Source organism: Rhopilema esculentum, chromosome 11, assembly GCF_057945365.1.
Source record: "Rhopilema esculentum isolate cy_ngs chromosome 11, ASM5794536v1, whole genome shotgun sequence".
Taxonomy (NCBI): Eukaryota; Metazoa; Cnidaria; class Scyphozoa; order Rhizostomeae; family Rhizostomatidae; genus Rhopilema; species Rhopilema esculentum.
Window position 1 is genome coordinate 4,384,128 of NC_142825.1, and position 18,734 is coordinate 4,402,861.

The window sequence follows — 18,734 nt, forward strand, 5'->3', positions numbered from 1 at the left end:
ATTTACGATGAAGTTAGTAGAGTTTAGGCGGGGGTTGATGTCCCCGTCGTATTTTTCCTGGGGATTGATTTTGCAATTCATACCCCCGCGTTTTTTTTTAATTTTTACCTAGGGATGTATTGCTATAAATTATATCGAGGGGGCCCTCACGAAAGATTTATCTAAAAACAACTGCTAAAATAGAAAAGGACCACATTTTGGCAATTATAAAAGGCTATAATCACCTGGACTTGCTACAAGTCTCTCTAGCAAGTCCAATAATCACCCAGCCTTGCATCCCTGATTGTACCTCAAAGCGGTAATGAGGGAGTTTCGAAAAATTGTGAAAGGGCATTCTGTTTTCTTTATCAATATAGTTGTCTTTGGTATTTTTTCGGCAGTCCGAAATTCCCAAGCAGGATATATTGACAAATAATTCGCGATATTTAATTTTCCATGCAAAGGAAATTTCAGTTAAAAGTAATTTATTTTTGTATCAAAGTGTTGCTAGTAACACTCAGAAAGTTGCAACAATAGGTAATCGTTGCCTAATTAGTAATCTGCTATGTAAAATTAGTAAAATGTTTGCTTTTTTCAAAGCCATTTTCAAATTCTGTACCGTAAAAAAATTGTTCTAATTAGTAATCAGAGACTTTTCTGGGCGTGTCTCAGTTTCGAGCTCCCAGGGTTGCGCGCTGGGTGGATTGGAATGTCAGGCTGCCACGAATGCAGAAGTGCTGAGCTGTTTTGTTTTCTGCATGTTGTTGTTGTGTGTAGGATAGAAAAAGGGCATGTCCAAAATGGAAGCACGCGAATGGACTGCCATCGTACTCACAGTACAAGATCAAGCAACTGCACAGGCATTCTTAAAAGGTATGTCTTTCAAGTAAACATGAGATAATTTATCATAAAATCATTAACATTTAATAAAAACTAAAGCTCACTGTAGGGTAATGACCCCAATTAGGAGCGATGTGTTTAGCCGGCAAATCATCTCGTTGATAACCTAGTCATATCAAATCGACGAAAAACTGACTCCCTGGAAGCTTTGCATTTGATAATTGTTTCCCATGGCTTTTGGACCTCTGATGCCCTCAAAATTTTGTTAATTTGATGTTTTCATTGTAATAAACAGAGCTTGAGAGCCGTCAAAATAAAGGATACATATCGAAGTCGACTCTTCTTCTGTGCGTGGAAGACCCCCATTGCAAAGTTGGAAGCGGGGGTGCAACTCTTAACGCATTGCTTGTTGTTGCTGAGCATCTGAGTGCACAGTCAGGACACACAGTAAGTATTGAGTCATAAACACGTTTTTTACTAATTGCTTTTTATGCTCGCCCTTTACATTGAGTGGATCAAACTTCGATGCTAAGTCAATGGAAAGGTTTGATGATAATCCAGTCCAAATCAAGTTTTCCCAACGTGAAGTAAACTTGAGCATTATTGGATGCAAGTATAGGCTATGTTTCTAGCAATACTGAAAGATATCCATATTTTTAACTATGTAGCTTCTACACACAAAGGGTGTAGTTTAACGTTAAGCAAGCATGACACACATTAAGCTTATTGATTACATTAAGCATGACACACAGAGTTGCAACTTGGAGCCATCCTGTTTTGTATACCAAATCAGACACATCCTAAGTCGCAAGTCATTTACTACCTTACCATCTGCCAAATATGCAAAATCAAAATGGGTGAGATGTCAAAACAGTTTAAATAGTGTGCTCTCTTTAACCCAATGGAGAATGACTGGCAATTTGGAGCAATCTACAACAAGGCATTCATTCTCTTGTTGAGCTTTTCCCCGTGGGTGTTAATTCTAGCTTAGGACTCCAGAGATTTCATTGAAATGATATAATTCTTGACTATCTTTATAAGTCCTGCCAAATTCTAGATGAACATCTATTTCAATTTCAAGGTTGCTTTTTTCATACTTAAGTTATGGAGGGTTAGCTGGACTTTCCCAGACTGAATTCTCTCATAAGTTTTCTCATGCTAATGAATTGGCAGATGTTGCTTCCCTATATCACATAAATTATCTTGCCATTAAAGGATGCCACACAAATTTTATAATTCCCATGTGTAAGTCTGAATAATTTATCTGTAGCAGCCAGTGTGCAATCAGAAACATTGCAATCAGAGTAACTGTTCCATATTTGCTCCTGCTGGATGTAGAAGTTTGCAATATAAAACAGAATAGATGTAGTTATTAAAAAAAAATGTTAAAAGTTGGGCAATGTTCCTAAATAACATAAATCACTCTTCTTTGCTTTTTAGACCATTTGACATTATATTGCATCACACTGAAAATTTGAAGGGTATTATGTACAGTTTGATATATATGTAGAGATAGTAAGGACCCAATTTCATAAGGCTAGCATGATCAACACACAACACTCTGCATCCCTCATAAACCAAACTCTGTTGATTTATTTTCAATGTTTGTTCACCTTACATGCATTTGGTTCTAAATAGGTTGTCACATCTGATGTCTTGAAAGGCACAAGAATTTTACTTTGTCATGTTGTGAGTATTTTTAATTGATCTTAAATTTGTTATAAATTGGTTAATTTTTTCTTATACCACAAAATATAATATATATTAATGCAATAATAGGCAGCCTTCAATCCAAAGAATCATGGTATACATGCTAAATAATGTCTTGATTCTGGTAAATCCAGGATTGACTAAACAAGCAAGTCTTCACAAATAAATTCATCATTGTTTGCCTTTTTCCTTTCCTGCTCTCCTCTTTTCTCCGTACCAGGATTTGTTGATCTCTCTTGCTCCCATGGTCCATGTTTCCATCCAAGAGGAAGGTGTTGGTCACACCTCCCAGCTATCTACGTTAATATGAAAGGAATTTGTGCTACTTTTGCAATGAGCATGATATCTCAACAATAGCGGTCCTTGTTTTCTGGAGCCATCAGGGTGCTTTGCTGAAAATAATTTTCTTCAGATATCTACTATCTTTTTTAACATACCCACACTACCTAATACCATTTCAAAATGATCATACTTCTATGACATTGACAAACTTTTCAAAAATTTTTAACCAATAATTTCTCTAAAGTATACTTATTACACCTATTAATGCTGACTTTATAGCTTTTGATTATTTTGTTGTTTTTTCTTCCTTGTGTATTATGGTTTTTGAATTGTAAGTGCTGTTTATGGTAGTAAATAGCTCTGCCTCTGTTTATACCATGATAGGCACAGTAGTTTTTATGTATTTGTTGCTTTAAATTGATGATAAAAAACCATTCTTTTCATTTTCCTGCTAGCCAACCCAACCGTAAATAAGTATCTGTGATAAGTTAAAAAGTTAAAAGCAAAGGGTACTACATTGTTTGACTGTTTCTGCCTTCTGTGGATAATTACATCCTAACCTTAAGCAATTTGAATATAGCCTGGTGTAAAATAATACTTTATGAACTTTTTTTTCATAAAGATTTCTTTTTTATTATTCAGGGAACACATTTTCCATTTTCTGCCTGTCAACGAGGATTCACAGCATTACCAATTGAGGTGTGCCAAAGTGGATCTGACTCATCAAATCAATGTGAAATCACTTGCATTTTTGATCTGTATTTGAGCATCATAATGCCAAAGGTGAGCTCTTGTTTGGTTTTACATTTCAGACAGATGTATCTTTGGCAATTTTATTTTTTCTTGCTTCTAGAATTGATTAATGATGATTAGAAAACAATCAATCAGTTTGAAAGAGGTAATTTCAGAGGAATTTAGATTTTAGCAGGCACTGGCTAGAGCAGTCAACGCATTATCAACAAATGCGGATAATTGTGTGGGTTAAGGGGATAATTGTGTGGGTTAAGGGGATAATTGTGTGGGTTAAGGGTGTCTTTTGTTTAATTTTGTATTGAACTTAATTCAATGGAAGTGCTGGTTTTTAGAATGGCTGGGTCTTTGAAAACCCAAAAAATAGCAAGCTGTGTTTTTCTGATCCTTCCCTTTTCCTACCTTTCTGTTTTTCTGTCTAATATGACCTGCATTTTTTGTATGATATTGCAAAACCCTGAAGATGTACTGTGATGTAAAAACTCATTGCTTAACTTGAGCTAAAAATTTTTGATTTCTTTTTCTATTAAAGCTGGCACATGATGCTCCAGATGGACTATGGATATGCAGTACTGATCGTGTCCTGTATTTGCCAGATCAAATTAGTAAGTCTGTTTTTTAAGGATCATTCAAGAAAGTGCTAATCTTTCAATGTAATGGAGCTCTCTTAGACTTTGATTTTACTCAAAAATTTTTGCAAAGTAATTTCTCAATTTTTCTGACCCGTACCTTGGTTATATGATACCTAAATTAAATAAATGAAAAGCAGGATGCTTCACTTGAAATCTTTTTTGGGCTTGTAGAAGTTTTCCTAGCATAGTGTCACTTTTTCAAATTGCTTTATTTGATTTTGTTCGTATGCGAGTTTATACAAAATCAAAGGCTACGCATATAAAGATTATAACGATAACATTATTATCTTTAATACCAGATATTCGTTGGAATGATACTGCTGATGTTCGTGTTTTCACTGTGCTGAAAAACCCAGAGGATGTTGCACTTTCGAATGGTGCATGCAAAGTGAGCGAGTCTGTAAGTAACAGCCAAGATTCTAGTTATTCTTATGAATTGTATACATCATTTCAAAAATCTTTATAATAATAATCAACCTTTATAGCCTTATAAACATACCTTTATAATTTAGGGAGATGTTCAAGACATTATATATAATGGATCTCAAAAAGATGTCGAAGCCTGCATTCTTTCTGAAGGGAAAGTACCAACTGTAAGTATTTCACAATTATTTCTGATGTTTAAAATCGAATCCTGTAAATGTAATATTTTCTGTGCTGAAAAATGGATCATGTTCTTATATTGGACTAGTGTATTACCTGACATACTGTTTGTTGTAAGTAGATGTCTTTTGTTGCAATATAATTTTCTGAAAAACTATCTCTTAAGAAAATAAGAAATTATCAATTTTTGAAACGCCTGTTACTTGGATGTGTGAGTTGAAGTAGGTTTCACTGTACCTTGCTTTTGAGTTTTACCCCTAAATTCTGATAACACATAAAAGTAGGTTTAGGATGGTAAGAGACTTAATTTATCACGCAGTATCCTGGTTTGACCATCTTCCTTGATTTCATTTTCCTTAACATCTCTGTTCCTACTATATGTAACATTCACTTAAACGAGAAGTATTGTTATTTTGCTTCACTGTTGCCTTTCAGTTATTTGGTGTCGTCTTTATGACAACGACCGTCGCTGAAGCTCTGCTAGCACTCCACGTACAAGCGCCATTAGAAGCCTGCACATACATGGGAGTTGACAGTGCTGTTAAACCAGTAAAAAACGTAGGCTCACATTACTCATTTCCATTTGTAAAGACCAGATCTACTAGTTGCAAGTTCTGTAGTCATTTTAACTTTCTCCAAATAAGTTGGTTTCAACTTCTACTTACGATTGAATTATTTTCTTGTTTGATTGCTTTTAGTATAAGTAATAAATAGCCTATATAAATTTTATATAATGTTCTGTATGGTGAACCTCGTTTTGAAAACCTTCTCTCTTTGCACACCTTCTAGTTGTCTCTCTTCTATGACATGCTGCTTGCGATGGCTACAGGCGTTCAAGAGGGCGACTTCGTTGCTGGACGGCGAAGTGGTGAATTCAGCACTCGTCCTTTACAACTGGATGGGTTTGATAAACAAAATAGGAAAATGGCGAGACAGCTTCTTTGGGATACCCTGCAAGGGTATTCAATGAAAGCTGGTAGGTGATTTGTTTTAAATTAAACCTTACACCTTCTATCTTCAAGGGTATTTTTCTCTCCTACCCTAACCCCTTCCCCCCAAATCATCAAAGCTTGCTGAAAAGTCATATTTATATATTGATAACGAATAGTTCAAAAATTTGTTTTTAGTCGCTTCCTTGTGTTCGAAAACAGGCTTGTGATTCACAACCTGTTGTTATTTCTTTGCAATAGCTGAATTTTGGGTTTTCTTCAACTTGGGTTACAGGGGAGTGTCATCACTCTTTGTTGTTAGTAGTAATATTGGAAAAATTGTTTAAATAAAAAGAAACGATATATTTTTTAACAATACCTATAGATCCTTTTTAGTTGATCATAACATTTGGTTATGTTTTGATATTGTTTATTATCTTTCTCCTTATTATGTCTATAATTTTTCAGTGAATATAAAAGATGGAGACTTCCGCTATATGTACTCTTGCGCGAGGGATTTACACAATATAATGGTAAACACAAATTACTGTCAAGCTTCAATCGGCAAGAGGGTGGTGCCTAAAAGACATTTAAATGCAGTAGTTCATGTAAGTTTACTGTGTCTTCATTCCTTTTAATTTTATCATTACTTTGATGGTTAAAAATTTTTATTTTGAAATTAAAGTTTTTCAACCAGAAATGGTTTCTTTCTATCACAACGCCAAAGGTCGACTGAATTGTATTTCCTGTCAGCGATTGATATCTAAAATTTATGAATGAAAGATCTCCGCTCGTCAGTTTCGTCTAGAGATCTTAAGTTTCTCTGTCTGTTTTCTTAAAATTTCTGAACACATCTTTCATAGCTTGCTTACCTTTACTAAAACAGCTCAAAAACACTGTCAAAATAATGGTGAGTAATAAATTCGATAAGATACTGACAAATAATGTGTGCGAATGGCACAATATGGAAAGGACGCGAACCCGAGACAAACGCAACTGTGTGTTGTTCTAACTACAAGGACATAGGAACCTGATGTGCACCAGGGGCACGTGCCCACCAAGGTTTGGAATAACGCCCTTTTCTTGGAAGTGACCCCTCCAACTTTGAAATGTTTCCAACGTCCCCACTTGTTTAGTCTCTGCAATTTTTAGTCCGTTAAAGCTTATTGTTTCTGTTCAGGATGGCATCGCTGAAGGTAACACGACCATCATCAACTCCATTGTCAAGCAGGCTCAACTTGGAGAGGGAACGGTTGTTTGCCATTCACATATACACGTAAGTATTTTATTATTGTCTGTAACTTTCGTTAGTTAAGACTAATTAAGGTTACTATCGAGCGATATAGCTACAATATATAGACATATTGCCATCACCTAAATTGCCGAATAAAGTAAATCTTTATTTGTCATTTTCAGGAGCGTGTTTCTATTGGGGAGCGAAGCTTGATTTTAAACTTGGTTCCGGGAGATCTTCAGGTTTGTACTTTAGACATTTATTAATAATGTTTATTAATTGTGTCCAGAAATTGAAGCCCAGACTTTTATGTTGGTAGAAATAAACGAAACAATTGTATATATCTATGCACTTAGAGATCTGATAAAGGATGGCATGTATAATTTTTAGAGGTTCAGAAGCAGTTGAATGTAGAGTCAATTAGGATTTACGTTTTTAAACAACAAGATTCATACTACAGCTTTTCCAACTATTCCAAGATTCATACTTAGCTCTGTTCAACCCAACTTGTCTCTGCCTACTAGAGGATTAGTACAGTTTGCCCCCTGTGAATTTGAGAGATTGGGTACAACGAGTCATATCTCTTTTGGCGCGCGTTGTTAAAAACTAGAGTTCTCAAGTGTGACGTCATAAAGAAACTATTTTAGAATTTTCGAATTTTGACCACATAAAATTAAAGAACACCATAAAATACTCCCATGGATGCAGAATCAGTTAAATGTGCCAAAATCGGGCGAGCTATGGCCAATAGAAGATTTGAAGTTTGCTAACGGATAACTGTTATTTTGGCTCAGTTCATAAAGTTATGAACTGAGACCAAATTACAGAGGTTTGATGGGGCTAGAGCTTGGGCTCATCTGGTCATATCTCAGCCAATTCGTAATACCTTCAACTGATTTTGCAGATTTAGAGGTATTTCATGACGCTCTTTCAGGTTATGGGAAAAAAGCACAATGACTCAAACACCTAAATTTCTTACGTTCAAAAATGGCGGAATTTCATCTATAACAGTCTTAAATAAACTTGGCTATGATTTGTGATAAGTTTGTTTTACATCCACTTTTGTTTTGCTATAACGTAATTGTTGCATCGAACTGTTTAATTTTAGTTATCAACAGCAGGAAAGAAAATCGATAAAGAGTTGGTGATTCAAGGTTTGACCATAAGGCTTCCCTCCGGCCGAAGCCATTCAGTCACAGGCACTCAGCGAGTCCTAATCATACTTGGGCTCCATGACAATTTAACGGTTAGTAGTTTAAGCAGTCTGGCAATGACCACAGGCTTCTTAACGCCGCTTGATGTGGGCAGCTAAGGTCCTTCTTCATACCACATTAGAATTATTGTAGACACTTGCATCTGTGCCTCTTGTGCTTCCAAATATATTTAAATGTATTTTTTAAATATATTTGACTGTCACCAGGTAGTGGGTTGTTCAGCTCGCTGGCGCGTGCTTTGCACCTTTGAAGAAAGATCGCTTTAATTTTATTCTAAAAATAAGATGTTTTTGTCATTATAAACCAAGTTTCCTATCTATAATTTTTGTATAAAAATGATGAGGATCTGTGATGATTATTCATACTTCTGGATGACAGCGAAAAATTATGTTTCTAGATGGACGTAAATGATCAACGAAGCACTTTTTGCAATGCCTCTTGGGATAGCTTCTTCAACCGTACCGGAATAATGGCGCAAGAATTGTGGAGCACAAATACCGTATGTTTGTTTCTTATCATATCGTACTTTGCACTTCTGCAATGTCACTGTTGTCAGGTGACCTGTTCTTACAATATCTGCTCGTTAAATGAAGCTCGCTGAAACATGGTAAAAGCTTAAAGTCTCTTTTTTCTTTTAGGGTGGACGTAAAAACTTGATGAACGCAAGATTATTTCCGATTTTCAGCCCAGGCGATTCATTGGATTTTCTTGACTTGCTGTGGTTGCAAGGATCGTATAGTGACCCGACCCGACTTTTGAAGTACGTTGTGTATCAGCTGTCACGAAGCTGGCTTCCTGTTGTAGCCGTTTCTAATCGTATTTTATTGAAATTTTAAGTGAATAGTTAAAAATTATATGTTTTCGTAGCGAATAGAATGTATATTAATGGTTGGCTCTACGTTTTTTGATTATAAAAAATTTTTTATGTAGACCATGGTTGTTTTCATAGACGTAGGTTTTTTATTTAATTAAAACCAGTCAATATCAAGGTAAAATAACTCATATTTAAGTCCATAAATATACTAAAATACTTGCGGTACAATATGATGCTATAGTAACGATCAATGTAAGTAAATTGTACCAGGAAAAATTTTTTTAAAATAAATAACGACGTTTCGAGCATAGCCCGTTATCAAGTCAAATGGGCTGTGCTCGAAACGTCGTTATTTATTTTAAAATTGTTTTTCCTGGTACAATTTACTTACATTGATCGTTATTATAACTCATATTTGGTTATCTTACAAATGCGATATTTTTTATGATTTGTCTGTTGTTTACCAAATTTTCATAGATGCTTCTCGATTTCCTTGGTTTGGCTGGATAATAGCTTATTTGTACTTTTGGCTAATCCATTAAGTGTCGGAAATCAGTTATTTGGTTTTTAGCTCAGCCAGAGTAGTAAGAACTAAATTAGGTCACAATTTTTGCATTAGTGATCTACAGATGGAAAGCTTAGATCTCTTGTATTGAGCAGTCAACGTTTTATATTTGTAATTAAAACTGTGCAATCATTTTAATAGTTCTGCTAATTTGCCTCTTGCTCTAGAGAACTCAGCATAAAATTGCATCATTTTGCAAAGTTTAATACTTTTTGTATATGAGGTACCCAAGAAAAGCGTGTCTGATAATGATTTCATCAGTAGGTTATATGGTCATCCTACCGACATTAACCCTCCAAAAACATGATTAAGCGCTTGTAATAAATAAAAAAACAGCTTGCATTTTAAAATACTCTTTTTATGACCTTTATATTATCTTTTAGGTGGAGAAATTCTTGGCGATTATCGATGGCAGACATTGTGAATATATATGATGTGGAGTCAGAGTTGTCCGCAAGACGGTAAGGGATATTTACTTGAAAGGCTATCTGAAATTTATATGACATGGCATTTAATGTCACATTGACTTACTCTCAACGTGATGTTTCAGAACTTCAGATTATCTCCTAAGAGAAACTTCTATTAGCGGACACTTTCAAATAACGGACACGGCCAGTAACGGACATAGCCAATAACAGATATAGCCAATAACTGACACAGCCAATAACGGATATAGCCAATAACGGACACGGCCAATAACCGACACGGCCAATAACGGACACAGCCAATAACGGACACAGCTAATAATGGACACGGCCAATAACGGACACGGCCAATAACGGACACAGCCAATAACGGACACGGCCAATAACGGACACAGCCAATAACGGGAAATTGATTTCAATGAAACAGCTCTTACCTGCTCTTTAGGCCTTGTACAAGTTTTCTCCGGACAACTGACACCACCCTATAACAGACAGTGCACCACAGTGCAGCTAGGACATCACCCGACCCTATAGGTGCCCTTTATTCGGCAGATACCGTGTATATTTTGGAGCATTGATATGCATTGATCTGACCAATTGGGGTCGCAAGTTAACAGTTTGTAGATCAAAGCGTGTTTCGCCAGGCTTGGCTGTTTAGAACATAGTTCTGATCTGAGTCAATAAAGACTGTTTTAACCTTTAGCATAGATAGCATAGCGGTCAAATCTTTGATTGGCTGAGAGCTCTGTTCGCTACCATGTTCTAAGCCAATCAGAACACAGGATTCTCACAACAAAATAGCTTCGCAGCATAGATAGCATTAAACGTGATGTACGCCAGGAAAACATTTATGTCATATTAAATTTTGTTATAAATTCATTTAGAAACCTCCTGTACAGCATTGGGAAGAAGTTAACAAAAGAGGCACTGACTGGAGGGCACGATCGATGTTTGCTGCCATTTTTTAGATATTGTATCTTAGAAGGATACTTTGAAGAAATACTTTCAGTTCTTGACAACGGTAAGTTTTGAAAATAGGAATTGATATTAAAACGTTGATGTAAGATACATGCTGAAATGTAAATAATTGTTTTTACTTTGCTGTTTATGTGCAAAAATGTCTGATTACATTGTTTGTGGTTTGTTTTGGTTATCGATAGTTTGTTGTCTATTTTTTGTGCCAGTCTGTTATGAACGAAAAACTTTCCTCTCATAGAATGTTTTACCAAAGTGAAGTTCATAAAAATTTGTATATATGTGTCTATAAAGTATATATATAAAAATTTGTTGTCAAAGGGAAATTGAGAAAATACATGAAATAAGGGAGATATTTTCATGGAAAAAAAAGAAAGTTTGAATTATGAAGTATCAAGTAATAACTAAAATTTAAGAAAAACAAATCTTTGATGATAATTTTGCACTTGGCAATGTCACAAGTTTGTTTCTTCAGAAAAAAATTAAAGCACTTACCATCCACAGAAAAGTGTCTTTCTCAACTGAGGTGATGTTGAGAATATCTTGAAATGCTACTTTGTAAACGTTTTAGTTGCAAGTCAAAACAAGGAGAATCAGCGAGCAGTTCTGTCAAGGACGTTTGCCTGTATAGCAGATATAATCGGAGACAAAGCGCAGAATAAAGGAGGCCTTAGAAGTGGCCCAGCATCCAACTTGTCATGGCAGAAGGGATTTGAGCTTCTAGAGGTATGGCTTTGTGAATGCGTCAATTTAGGCCCATCTTGAAAACCGGTCTTATCAAAATTATGTTTAGATTGTCAAAGAAAGAACTAGATGGCTATGTCATTGTTGTTTTCATTCAGCTACTGATTAATTTTCATTCATGTTTTTGTGACTACCATGTGCTATACTTATGTGGTTGGACGCTTTGCGCGATATTAAGAATAGGTTTTATTATATTTGTAATTTTAATTCAAATGCATAGGCTTAAATTATGCCAATATAGTTAGCGAATAAATTGAGTACTAGAATGACAAAAATTAGTTTGATAGTGTTTTTAACTGTTGTGTGATGCGATTGTGTTGAGTTCTTCTTATTTCATTTTCAGCAAGACAAAATTGCAGATGCAGTTTCTTTTTTTGCTAAGGAAAGGCAATCGTGGCTTTCAAGGTATGTCTAGTTTCAGTCAATCCAGCCCGAAAATTTTTACATATCAAACAATTTACACCCGTGAAATGATTGCATTGTGCAGGAATCTAGTGAAAGCTGTTATATTTGGCATTTTGTTTCTTTTGGACTTTTTTAATTCAGATAATCGTACTGGAGTTTACATGATTTCCGCAGACTTTTGTGCATCGTTACATTTGACGTATACCGTGATTTTGTTACGCTGCTGTTCCGGTTTTGCTGTTCCTGTTTTGCAAGTATAATGCTATGCGCATTATGATTGGCTCTTAAAACGCTGATAATATATGTAGCATAAATCGTTTGATAGCCAGTAGTTAACTCGGCTTACTTTTTTGTTTTCTTATGAATGTCTGTTGATAAGTCATTTATTCAAATGACGTATTGCTTTGTAGGCCTGATCTACTTGTGCGAGCTGCAAGGCATTACGAAGGCGCTTTTCAGGTGCAAGTCAGGAAAGCTGTTGGCACGGCAAGACAGGTTCGTTTTAATTGACAGCTATTTCTCTGAGCAAATTTTGGTTTACTCAAGGAAGTTCTGTAAAAATAGGTAGTACCCCGATTATATTCTCCGTACTGTATTCTCTTCTTTGTTTTCTAGTTTATTCAGTTAAAGTCATGTCAGCCCGTTCCCATCGGAAAAAGCGTCATCGCAGAGGCTCCAGGTAATCTAAAACGGGCCTACAAGTTAATTCGTTCTAGTCGTTTTTCTTTTGAGTCACTTTCTTTGACCAACGGTTTGTTTTCAATTTCTTAGCGAGGGTTGATATTGCTGGAACTTGGAGTGACACGCCACCAATTTGCTATGAGCATGGAGGCTCAGTCATTACTGCCGGTGTGAAAATAGACTCAAAGGTGAAACTTTCTTTCGAGATATTATTCCTCCTCTTCCCTTCTTACGTTGCCACTTATGACCTGTTAGCTCTCTCAGCAATTTCAAATCTTCCCTGGATCAATCAAATACCCTTACATATCAATCATAAGTTTTTAAGATTTCGTAGCCCCTCTCTCATGTTGATATCTCTGCTCTTAAAGAACATATGCACAAGCTTTCAAAGGAGTTGTTGGACCCAAAATTGTAGGCGGTCAGCCACCAATTCAAATGAATTTACAGCTCATTGTTGAATAATATTAGTCATTTATTTAATAAAATTCTCCTTTTGTTTATTCAGAAACCTATCGGATGCAGAGTAAAACGACTCGCCGAGTAAGACAGCCAATTTTTTATCTTTTTTATTCATCCTTTTTTGTAATTTATCAAATCAACTTATTTCTTGAATTATTCATGAAATTAAGATCGTATCTCTTTTCTGAGCTTGATTATAATTTGGAACTGTAATTAATAATAATAATAATAAAACATTTCTTTATACATTTCTAAATGTACTTTTTTCAATCATGGCTCTTTTAATATTAAAGAAGAAACAAATCACAATAAACCTAAAATTGAATTAAATACAACTCGAGATTATATTAAGTTACAATAAATATTATCTAGGTTTTCAAGAAATTATCGTCCACCATTACATGTGTCTTACAATAAAAAGTGGTTTTTCAGCTTCGATTTAAGACTAAAATAGACTCTAGGGAGCACATGTCTCTAAAAAGCTCATTTAAACAATACGATTCTGAAAGTAAAGAGACTTTTTCGCAGCTTCTGTTTTTACCGAGTGCAGTCTAGGTAGTGATTTACTGCTTCTTGTATTATATCAATGATCTATAAAACTGTTGCTGACGGACACTTGGGCGGACACTTGGGGACGGCGAGGGGGGGGGGGGGCGACGGCCCTCCAATACTTTAGAGGACAATGGTCTTTTGTTCGAAAACAATGAGAAATGTTAGGTCATCTTATTAAAACAATGGGCTTGCCCCCCAATATTTGACCAAGTGTTCGCCCCTGGCTGTTGGAGCCAGGTTGGTTGTATCCCTGATACGTCTATAGCCACTGTCCAGTTAATAAAGATTTAACTGTACGGTGCTTAATCTCGCATAAACAGAACTGTGCACCTCGTGGTTCTCCGATGGTCTCATGAAGCTCCGAAAAGCATCTTAGAACTCCTGTTAAAATCCTCTGAAGAATCATCAATCTGAAAACAAATTCCTTTTCAATCTTTTATACTTTATGCAGTAATGTGCTCCAGAATCACTGAGGCAATCAATGTGCCACTTTATTTTTCCTGGAAAATTTTAACTGTTGCAGGAAACAGTTGTTCAACGTACAGTGCTCGATGCTGTATAGACAGAGCTGCACACGCATTTGTTTTCTGATGATCTCCTGAAGCGTGAAACTCGTAGTAGCAACTTTGAATTTGCCTTCCAAAACACACTGCTGCTCAATTATATTTTCTTTGTGCAGAGATGTGCTTCAGAATCATTGAGACAATCAATTTGTTACCTTATTATCTCTGCCACATTATATTGTGCTAAGTATTCCATGCTTTTAGTTTTTCCTTGTTAAATCATAGTTGACAGGGCTATTATAGTATATTTTCTGTGTATTTTAGGCCATACATTGTCCTTGTGCTTGGCAAAGGGGATAGCAATCTTCGTCTAGAATGTCGGGAATTAGAGGAAATGGCTAATTACAGACAGGTTAACTCACCGGGTATGTTTATTTTTCAAGCAATGACCTCTATGATTTGGATAGCTGCAAAAGAAACGGGGGTTTCTTGTTGATATTTGGATACGGTAAGGTATACCAACTGCTTCTTCCACCAGGCGACGTTGAAATGTTCTGCTTGATCTTCTTGAGAACAATTTAAAGGATGATGTTTTAAAGGATTTCGATTTCAGTGTTTACGACATCTTGTTCTTTTCTGCTCCGAGAGAGGAGCAGTTGGTCCAATCTTGTCTTTTTTAACGCTACTACAAGTTAGACAAAACTCCATATATTTAAAGTCTTCAAGCATACAGCTCGTAACAACCTCTCCTTTTTTTACTTCGAGTAGCATAGACAATTAATGTTTCTGTAAATATTTTAGGTACTTTGTTGAAGGCTGCATTTTTCTGTGCTGGAATACTTACACACAACTCAAATAGTTCTTTAGAAAGTCATCTTAAAGAAAATTATGGCGGTGGGTTTGAGCTACAGACTTGGTCCGATTTGCCTCATGGGTCTGGTCTCGGAACAAGCAGTATTCTAGCTGGTACTATTATGGCTGCATTATGGCGAAGCATTGGGAAAGAACCGGATGTTGATTCAGTCATTCATGCGGTGAGCCAGTTTTCATGACCACCTAGCTTGCCATGTGTTCCAATGTTCGCACACGTATATGCCGCCTACTATATTTCCATTGCAAAGAAGCAGATTTGGCAAGCTGTAACATTTTATGTAGCAATTTGTCTAGGCCGTTTAAATAACGACTCAAGTTGACGCAAAACCCACATGTGATAAGATTCTGAAAGGCTCGGAGAAGTTTTCTTTTCCAATAAGATATAGAGTGTAAACAATTTTTTGTTGGTACAGAATAAGTAATTGGCTTTGAAGAAAGCAATGATTTTGAAACATGCTAAAACTTTGCAGCTGATACTCTTTAAGAGTATAAGTCTTGAGAATAATGATGGAATCTCAAAGTTAGGAGATAAATATATACCAAGTTGTAGATCGCAATTGGAGTCCAAGGGTGAAAACGAACTCTTTCTGTGTATACATCAAAATCTTTGCTTTACTCAAAGCCATATATGAAATGTAATTATAAGTTTATTTCCGATGAAATATTGAGTCGAAAACTGCACTGTTTTTAGGTGTTGGACCTGGAACAATTAATGACGACCGGCGGAGGATGGCAGGACAACGTTGGTGGACTTGCGCCTGGAATCAAAGAAGGAAGTTCCAAACGAGGCTTGCCTCTCAAAGTGACAGCCACCCCTCTCAGTATGCCGCAAGGCTTCCTAGAGCATTTTGAAAAGCACCTTATATTGATATTTTCGGGGAAAACCAGATTAGCTAGAAATATGCTTCAGGTATGTTTCATTACTTTTTTATTGATTGCTTTTCATAAACTATTGTTAAATGGCTATGTTTTGTGAGAGGTGCAAGAGTCTTTACTGTCGTGGATAAGGATAGACATTTGGTAACTATACTTTCCTTCGCACTGCAAGGACTAAAACTTTATGTTCTACTTGATAATAATTGTTGTTATTCAAATGCTGACGAACCAAGACAATATATTTTGATAGAACAAATTAGAATCATATGATATAATTCTTGGCTCGAACCCTGCCTAGACTAGAATGCTACGTAGGATTCGATAAATGTGAATGTGAATCGATAAACTGCCCAACATCGCCGGACTTGTTATTCGCGATGCTCCTCAAGGAAGTGTTCTTGGCCCATTTCTCTTTTTGCTGCACATCACTGGCTATTCGACATTTGCAAAACACGATTGCAGATTAATTCCTATAGAAGAGGTCGCTTGAAACAAACGAATTTGGATTCTTCAGTGGGCGTGGTTAAGAAGTAATTGTTTCATGAGAACTTTAGAGGTTCTGATTTGTGTATGTCTCCCTTTCAGGATGTCTTGCGAAACTGGAATGCACGTTTCCCTGCAATAGTGAATACGGCTGACCAGCTAGTTGAAAATGCTAAAAATTGTATTCAGGCCTTTGAAAAAGGTATTGTATAAAGGGATTGATAATTTTTATATGAAGCAAATGTTAGATTTGAATTTGGAATCTATTAGATTGCAACTCGACATTTTGTCAGTATAAAACACAAGACCTAATAAAAGAGGCCGTCGAGGAGTGATTTATATTTAATGACTGACTGAGAAAATGTTTGACGGGGCAGTTTTTGGACCTGTTTCGAATGCTTTGAGATTTCGTGCTTGTTATCCGCTCCATAAAAATTATTCTCAAAATACTAATTTTTTGTTCAACAATTCGCTTGATTTCTGAAATTTATTATAAGTTCTGCTTCATTTTGAGAGCAATTCTTGAAATCAAAAAATTATCATCATCATACGAATTCTCTTTATTTTGATCTTTACGATACTCATTATCTTTGTTTTTCTCTGATTCAGGCGATTTAGAAGGTATTGGTGAAACAATGAATGTTTGTTGGAGACATAAAAAGTTGATGGCCCATGGATGTGAGCCGAAAATTTGCAAAATCATTATGGATGCAATCAGCCCGCTGGCATACGGTAAACCCTTGTTTGTTTTGCACAAGAAGTTTACTACCTTTTTGTGCCCAAGAACAAAGTCAGATCTTGCCTATTTCCAAAAAGCTGAAAATAACAGAGAGGCCTCACTTGTACTCTATTTTTATTTTTTTTATGGGAGAACTAGAAGATCTACTTATTGTTTATATGTTTATATTCCTCAAACCTCCCCTCCATATTAAAAATTTGCGGTTCTGTACTGTTAAACACGAATGAGCCAGACTTGGCGTAAATATTCTGATTATTTTCTTCAAGTTTCAAAATCCTATCAACATTTACATGTATTCAAAAAATTGCATTAATCCTTTCACTGTTCCTTGCTGCCTTCATTTAAAGCGAAGATTTGGAATTTTCCCTCTATAATGTTTCCAATTTTTAGGTCAATGTCTTGCTGGTGCAGGAGGAGGTGGCTTTCTTTACGTCATAACCAAGAACGCTAATGCTGCGAAGGAGTTATCATCGAAATTAGCTGAATTAGGGGTAAGCTGGCGAATTTCAATATTGTCCGTAAAACATTTCATTGTATCAATTATATAGATAGTTGCCAACATTTTGAAGGTCTACGCAAACGACTTGCATAGATGACGTCCTTTCTTTCAAGTTGACTCCTACGCTTAAAACCACACTGCAATGTTTATAATCATCAATGTTGAAAGGGAGATAATTGCGTTCAAAACAGTTAGACAGCGATAGCCATTACTTATTAGGCCTATTAAAGGCATCGACAGAGGTTTTATAGGTATAACTCGGAATGATTGACTAATGTTGATTCTCTCCCGATTCTCCATTGGCTGTTATTTTCAAATATAACCAATCAGATAGCCGAATACCATCACAGTCAATATGAAATCTGAGGAGATTCTGTAGCTATTGCAGCTTAGGAGATCGTTTTCGTTCACGTAGCAAAATGCATTCAAGTTTCAAAAACCTTCAACTGGATTGTTTTATAATCAGGTCTTCTTTTACTTCTAGGATATTGGGAGAAAGACTAGTGTTCATTCTGTGGAAATAGACCAACAAGGACTCACAGTTAAAGTTGAAGATAATTAGAATTTAGTTTTGCAAATAGTTGCCAATATGTTTCAATAAGTAGATCCTTCTGCTGACATTTAAAGGCTCTTGCGCAACCGGCATGCTTTGCGTCTATATTTTCAAAACCGGCCTAATATAGTACTGCATGAAAATAAAAAACACAATCAATTTCTCAGGACAGGTGTCGCTAAGCATGCCGGTTGCGCAAAGGCCTTTAACCAGGATTTGCATTTTGGTTTTCTTTTTTCTTTTGATGGACAATCCACTAATGAGATATGATATTTTCTTCTGACGCTCGGGTATAACTGATATTGTAAATTGTATTGATTTGATATGAATCTCTGAAAGGGGTTTATTTTATTGAAGTATTATCCTAGAATCGTTAATAGATAAAATATGTCCAGCTATTTGTCTTCTCTTGGTA

At 35.9% G+C, this 18,734-nt stretch overlaps 1 protein-coding gene across 1 annotated transcript; it reads left to right on the plus strand.

The window, feature by feature from the left end:
• Positions 1-691: 691 nt before the first annotated feature.
• Positions 692-18,734, plus strand: LOC135694001 (L-fucose kinase). The gene is made up of 30 exons (XM_065212627.2): positions 692-852; positions 1,115-1,266; positions 2,458-2,508; positions 3,454-3,594; positions 4,094-4,166; positions 4,493-4,593; positions 4,706-4,786; positions 5,232-5,354; positions 5,586-5,772; positions 6,194-6,333; positions 6,906-7,001; positions 7,142-7,201; positions 8,068-8,205; positions 8,571-8,672; positions 8,812-8,933; positions 9,936-10,013; positions 10,862-10,998; positions 11,524-11,678; positions 12,040-12,101; positions 12,512-12,596; positions 12,717-12,780; positions 12,873-12,970; positions 13,288-13,322; positions 14,621-14,721; positions 15,098-15,330; positions 15,861-16,079; positions 16,631-16,730; positions 17,138-17,260; positions 17,658-17,758; positions 18,251-18,734. The coding sequence occupies exons 1-30, from the start codon at positions 771-773 to the stop codon at positions 18,326-18,328; spliced, it is 3,318 nt and encodes a 1,105-aa protein (XP_065068699.2). The 5' UTR covers positions 692-770; the 3' UTR covers positions 18,329-18,734.